At 39.5% G+C, this 7,477-nt stretch overlaps 1 protein-coding gene across 1 annotated transcript in view; it reads right to left on the bottom strand.

Moving 5' to 3' along the window:
• Nucleotides 1-2,292: 2,292 nt before the first annotated feature.
• Nucleotides 2,293-7,477, bottom strand: part of LOC101855056 — a 7,334-nt gene continuing 2,149 nt past the window's right edge. The window contains exons 2-4 of the mRNA XM_005109278.3: nt 7,350-7,452; nt 5,161-5,333; nt 2,293-3,155 (exon numbers count right to left, since the gene is read on the bottom strand). Coding sequence (XP_005109335.1) covers nt 3,047-3,155; nt 5,161-5,333; nt 7,350-7,445 — 378 coding nt within the window. The 5' untranslated portion in view covers nt 7,446-7,452 and the 3' untranslated portion in view covers nt 2,293-3,046. The remainder of the gene's footprint in view (nt 3,156-5,160; nt 5,334-7,349; nt 7,453-7,477) is intronic.

Genomic DNA, 7,477 nt, shown 5'->3' with positions numbered 1-7,477 from the left:
CAGTACCCAGATGGAAGCTCAAATGAGATCTCTGCAACCTGTGGAGAGAAATGCAGCAACTACGAGGTAGAAAAGATGACAACTGAAACAAATTGATTGTACCATCTCCGCACAGTTTTTGACACTAATCATGGAAAAGCACAGAGTATTGTGATTTTCACTGACTCACTATTAGTCTTACAAGCCATAGAAAATAACCATCATCTAAACCAAGATTTGACTCATATTACTGTCTGGCTTCCATCATCTGATAACATTCTGTGGCATCAACCTAGTAATGCAGTGGGTCCCCCGACACTCAAACATACCTGGAAATGACAGACGGGACACACTTGTCAAACGGGGATCTAGACACGAACAACCCAAGATTCCAACTTCATACAACACTGCAAAACAAATCATTAAAAGCAACAACAAACAAGATTGGATGAACAGATGAGCCCTGGGAAAGACAGGCACAGCAGTTTTCAAACATATGACGACAACAAAAAGGAATTACGATGTCAACCACATACAGAGGGAAAAAACAGACCATGATCTTCCGCCTACGAACAGAACATATACAGCTCAACTTCCACCTGAACAGAATAAACCCGGAACTTCCTCCAATGTGTCCCTTGTGTAACTATGCATATGAGACTGTGGATCATCACCTGTTCTACTGCACAACCCTAAATGACATCAGAGCTACCCTTCTCCCTCCGAGACCTAACATGGACAACACACTCTATGGAACATTACAGCAACTGCAGCAAACCTGCACTTATCACTACTTGGCATTGGACAGAAGGGCGAGAGCCCAGCTGTTGCTGGATCGATAACAACAACAACAACAACAACATCTGCTGGGATGTATCCTTCTCAGCTCGAGCTGGCTGTGACATGCAGGATCAGAAGCCTGCCTCCTAAATTATCTAAATTGTGTTGATTAGGGCGCTGAAACACCTGCTTGCACTAAACAACGAAATAGGAGATTTACGAGTAGATTGCTCTCATAGTTGATGAGTTAGTTGTAAAAAGAAAAACGTGGAAATGTATATTCGGAGGATAGGAAAAAGAGCAATGTTATTTAAAAACAACAACAATAAACCAACAGAAAAATACTAGCCCAAGGAACAGTGAATATGCCAAGTGAGTAAATTTGCTTGATGGTATTGATCATGTCATCGATACTCAATAGGCCTAAATAAATACTCGTTAACCATGTTATTTTATTTATAACTAGCGCCCACTTTTGCTACCTCAATAATTCTGTTGATGGTGGCCTTAAATCTATACACTTATTTTGTCCCACCTCTGACAGGGGCATGCGTTACTTGCTCTGTATGTATCGTCGAGCACTGGGCAACGATGCGGCCACAAAGGTTCGGTGCCTATCTGGCGTTAATGTGGACCTATAGCCTCGCGAATAATATGCCATAAAAACACCATCCAATAAAAATGACGTGCTCAATTTTTAAAGAAAATGTATGTGTTTTATACCCCTATCGAAACAATATTACTTAGATCGTTTAGAAGGCGGGTGTCCGACCTTGCCTGTCAGGCCAATCCGGGCTAAGAGGGATACCGAGATATTCAACAAGAAAAATATTCCCATCTGGGAATCAAATTCGGGTCGACTGTGTACAATGTCGAAGCTCCTAACCACTTAACTACACCACAGGCAAGGGTAACTTGTATCATGTTTCACTGGTTTAAATAATGGTTGCAAAATACACAGAGCGTGTAGTAGTGCAGGGAAATGTCTTCTTCTTCTTCTTCTTCTTCTTCTTCTTCTTCTTCTTCTTCTTCTTCTTCTTTTTCTTCTTCTTCTTCTTCTTCTTCTTCTTCGTCTTCTTCAACAACAACAATAACAACAAAAACAACAACAACAACAACAGCAAGAACGCCAGCAACAGCAGCAGCGGTAGCAGCAACAACAATAACAATAACGATGGCAACAACAGCAACAACAATAACATAATATAAAAAAAACCCAAAGACAACAACAGCAAAACAACATCAACACAAACAACAACAACAACAACAACAACAGCAGCAACAACAACAACAAAACAACGGCAATTCAGACAGACGCAACTTCCGTAATAAAAACGGCAACAAGAAATAATTATCGTTGTTTGTAAAACTACACTGGCTCTCGTCTTTGATAAATGATTATCGAAACAGATTACTATCAATCTGCAGCCGAGTATGATGGCAATCTTCATCTACCCGATTTGTCGTGCTGTCAATAACATGTTCAACATTGCAGTGGGAAAGAGATATCAATAAAGTAACTCAATAGACATAAATGTTATTTACATATTTAATGGACATGTTAAAGTCATGTAGGCACTCATATCACATTGTCACTTGTTTGGTGACATTTTGCGTACAAGTCACGTAATGTCAGGGAGGTTTATTCATCTGTAGATCAGTCATTTGTTCATTAATGCTCTCTGACACTCATGTGAAGATGAATGCAAGCAATATATTATAATTCTACATTCAAGGAGGGGAAAAGATCCATATTATAATATTATGCTATACTTCACTTCAAATATTATAACAAGGTGTGCCTCTCTATGTAACTAAATGCTTGAATCATAATGCATCATCATCAAATCAGTTAAAACTGAACATTCCAACTCGCAGTTTAAAGTCATCAGCTGATAAGAACAAATTACTTTGACTATCAATGGAACTTAAAATAACTGATGAAAAAGCATACCATGACCAGTACCATGGCCTCAAGATCTGGAATACTTTTCTCGGTAATTAAAAAAAAAAATCTAATTCAAATACCAACTTAAGTTATTTAAGGTTTTAAATTAATACAATTCATTACGCAGAGAGATTTTTTAGTCAGAACACTATGGACTGTTTATGCATTGTTATCCCATTTGTAAATCACCTGAGGTCTTTTGATGGGGGCTGTCATGCATTATTATAGTTTTATTTTTACTACGAGTTTCCGAGAGGACAAAAAATATGTCGGTGGAAAATGACCAGTAATGATTTGAAGTCATCAATGCTGCTTTCCTTCTTGTCTGCGATGTTGGGTCTAATCCTGCCAGAACTCAACATCTCGATCTCTTGCCAGAAATTCGGGCAGAGGTTTGCCTGCAAAACTCACTTCATCACACGCCGGCTTTGAAAACACTATCAAGATGCTGGGGACATAACAAAAGTAAGTATATTATGATTAGCTGTGTTTCAACAGAGAAAACATCAATCAGCTTTAATGGATTGTTCACTTCCGTCTTTTTGTTGTTAGAACAAGATTAACCCTTACTATAGGGACAGCTGTTCCTCCTTTGTATGTTGCCATATTGAATTTTCTACTAAGTTTTTCATCATCATACACCTCTTTATTATCCCGCTCCTAATTAACCCGTTTGCATAAAATAAACATCCACATGAGGAGAACTTACAAATCCAAACAGCAGACATAAATTTTATTACAGAGAAGATGAATTTGCTGAGATTTGGTAGAGTTTTGTTATGGCTGTAAATAACTGGATTTTGCCATGAAGCTGAAGTGGCGCGCAGTACAACGAGAGTTAAAACAAATCACTCTTTTTAATTTAATTTTTTTTTCCAAGCCGAGTTGCCTAACCACCAGGATCTAAAAGTACAATATTGAAGGCCACTACAAACTAAATTTCCGACACGTTTTCTATGATTTAAACTCGAATCAAGTAAAAAAAAATTTAAAAAGGGGGTTTACAGCCTACACCTAAAACATCAAATCATTGATCTATTTTCATTGACACTACACTTTAACGATAACACGGTCCAACAGACGGTGATTTCTTTCAGGACACTGTGTATGATTGTGTGTACGTGAGAGTGAGTGAGTGAGTGTGTGTGTGAGAGAGAAAGAGTGTATGTCTGTATGTGTGTGTGTGTGTGTGTGTGTGTGTGTGTGTGTGTGTGTGTGTGTGTGTGCACGCGCGTGCACGCACGTTTGTGTGTGAGTAAGTGTGTACGTGCGTCTGTGCGAGTCCTTCAAACAGTTAGCAACATTGACTTTTATTGGCCTTGTGATCCCCTTATGAGAGAGCCTTAAGTGATTATTACTTGCCAAGTGCGACAACCGATGTGCGTCTTCCTGGCCACTGTTTCCACCAAATTCAGATTATCTGTACAAAACTTTTCCTCAAACGAACACTTGACCTGTCGCATTTTTTGTTCTTCTACCTACACATATCCCTGTTCAAACCTCATATTTCGGGTACATGTTTTGAAAAAAAAATTAAGATGCCCAGCATTGAAGCGCCATCTTACGAGTTTATTTTGGTTATGTCTGTATAAGTTTACATCCTACATGTTTTCTTCTAGTAGTTGAATTTAAAAAAAATGTACCCTGATCAAATTCCAAGATTTTTCAAAAGTAGGAAGAAACGAAAAATATGATGAGTGTAAGGTGAAATGGTGCCATGTCGCACAAAGCATGTTGTCTATATTACAAGACAACCTTTACTCACTAAGAAACTCAATTGGAGGCTCCAGTGGCCTAGTGAGTTGTGAGTTTAGGCTCAAGAATAAAGTCAGGCAAGTGCCGGTGAAACGGGGATCAGATGGGTGGTCTCTGGGGTGTGTCCTTGAGCAAGACACGACAACCCGAGCTAAAAAATCAGGGCGCTGCACAGTGGCAACCGGCAGTGGCATGGTTGTAAGATTTTTCTGCATTGGTGTAATATATTATACTTGTATATATATGTATGTATTTATGTATGTATGTATTTATAATTATGTATTTATGTGTATGAGGGTGTGGTGGCTGAGCGGTTAGTGCGCTCGTCACCGAAGCGGAAAGCCTCGGTTCGGACACTCATGTTTTTCGCCCCCTCCTGCCCACCCAGCAATGATGAGTACCTGACTTCGAGTTGGGGAAGTGAAAGAGGCGTGGAAAGGAACTGCCATCCCTACCACAATATGCCGAAGACCCAGGAAGTTGTCTCACTAACAAGGCAATCCCCAATGTTCGGATCGGATGCGGGAACAACTTTACTTTTTTTTATTTATGTGTATATGTATGTTTGCCATTGTAAACCAGATCGCCCTCCTGAGATCAATAAAAATGTAATTTGATTTCATTAATTAAGTTTCACTTAGTCACCACTGGAAAAGCAGTAAGATATCACTTAGGAAGGAATAGACCTGAAAGCTTACCTCTCTAAGGAAACGTTCAATGTTGTACTTAAGAATTCAGCAATGGCTTTGTGTAACCGTGGCATTGTATCTCTGTGAAGGCGATTGACGGCCGCCAGTGAAAGCAGAATAGTCGGGTTAGTGGAACCGCCATTGGTCATGTCTTTTCCGAATTCAAGGGTTATGATGACTCTCTGAAACAAGAGGAATAGTGAACTTTATTTATCGTACACAATAATATATGTCATAGCACACATGGTGGATGAAATCAGGCGTTTGTCGAAATACTTCACTCCCCGCAGTTCATGCAGTACTGGCTGGTAATGTTTTCTTTTGCCCACAAAATACATTTACTTTCATAAATGAAGATTTTGTAAGGATTTTTATTTTAAAAAATGACCCAACTGACTAAAGAATATAAAATAGATATTAAACTTGATGATTTTATAATAAAATGCTAGCTCTCAAATTACGCGACTCGACAGCATCAATTCCTATGTTCCGTCCTTCATGTATGAATTTTTCGCGTTGTCGCGAAGCTCACGGATGCTTTTACACCAAAGGTAAGACAAATAAACAGGCAAGACGCCATACGCCCAAAAATTAACGAACGCTTGATTTCACCACGTTGTGACGTACATGTAAGATCCAGAGGGACACAATTGAGGTTATTAAGGGACATGTCGCTTCGATCCTAACTGCTGCGGCCAACTGTGGTTGAGTTAGACGTAGCATTCCAACAAAATGACGGATATATTTTATGAAATTTATATTCTTTCCCTCTGTTGTTTCCATCCATCTTGTCTTTCTATTTATGGAAAATTCGCCCTAACCGAAATTTCCACACTGATACAAAATATGACATACAAGAAAAACACATAGGATGCTCCTCTCGGATTTAAACCCCAAGCCTCTGTATGTTGGCAAAGGTTGCAACGAACGGTCCTTAAGCAGATGGCATGTGCCTTTTCTACAAAAGCAGATTAAGTTTCCAAATCTTTGCTTACACAGTCTGGATAAATGTTCGTGACGTTTCACACCCGTTTTCACAAAGTCTGGAGACATAATCGTCTGTCTGTGAAAGGACCGAGCTAGCACCAGAGAGCCATAAACACTCTCTGAAAAGACCTTGTTCCCCTCTACATTATGGATCGAAATGTAAGGCTCTTTTCGTCTATGCAGATTGCCAATTTAGCTTAAGATGGTCTCAAGGTTGTGTTCATGCGGTTTCTTTCATGGCTAATTCTTCCTATGTTTGAAGCGCAGATTCTGTCGCAGTGCTTGCATGTCAGTGACGTGGATCGAAGCTCTGTATTTCCGCTGTTTTCCTTTCGTCGTTGGCGCTTCTCAGCCTGGTTGTTTCTAAGGCTGCTCTCTAGCAATATAGTTCTTTCCTTTATCATTTTCCTCCATGTTTTCCTGTCCTCAGCTATTTCTTCCAGGTGCTAACATCGACTCCAAGCTTAGAGAAGCTATTTTTGCAGGTGTCTTTGCACCTCAATGTTGGTCTTCCTCTTGGTCTCTTTCCCCGAGCAAGTTCTCCAAAGACAAGTTGCTTTGGAATCCGGTTGTCGTCCATTCTCTTCAAATGGCCAAGCCATCTCAATCTTTTTAAACACAGGGTAGCTGTCATGCTCTGGAGGTTTGCCCGTGCCAACACTTCAACATTTGTACAGGCCTTGTCACACCACGAAATGCCTACGATCTTGCGGCAGCATCTGAGGTGGAAAATTTCCAGGAGCCTTTCTTGCCTGCTGTACAAGGTCCATGTTTCAGATCCATAAAGGAGTTTGCTGGGGACACATGCTTCGTAAATCTTGATCTTTATTTTAACATTATGGATCCAGATAGACCCCCGAATTTCGATATAGTAGTCTGCATCCAAACCATCTTTGAACATAATATCATAAGAACATTACGTGAAACACACAGAGACGAAAATCATTGTCTTTTAACAAATATTGACGTGTTTTTATGGTGTGTAATAATGTCTTTAACATTTAATTTTTCTGTCAAAAGTTGATATTTCTTAGTTAAAGATCTTATTCCATGATTTTGTCGGTTACTAACCCTTAAGTTATAACTGAAGGATCGTTTAATAAGACAGACCTATTTTTAAAAAAAAGTAAGCTATGTATTTTTTAAAAGGACAATCTAAAGAATGGTTAGATGAAAAGAAATGGGGTTGACAGCTCCACACGTTAACTCACCGGAGTTTTGAGAAGATCTTTGAGGAATTCAAAAAACTTGCCCTGGAAGTCTGGGCTGGCGCTGGGGAGATTCGACCGTACTGTGACAATAGGCATCTTTGATCTGTGGAATATACCGTATGTCTGTG

Source organism: Aplysia californica, unplaced genomic scaffold, assembly GCF_000002075.1.
Source record: "Aplysia californica isolate F4 #8 unplaced genomic scaffold, AplCal3.0 scaffold00761, whole genome shotgun sequence".
In the NCBI taxonomy this organism is placed as follows: Eukaryota; Metazoa; Mollusca; class Gastropoda; order Aplysiida; family Aplysiidae; genus Aplysia; species Aplysia californica.
The sequence above is the reverse complement of the archived record's forward strand: the minus strand, read 5'-3'. Positions and strand labels throughout refer to the sequence as shown.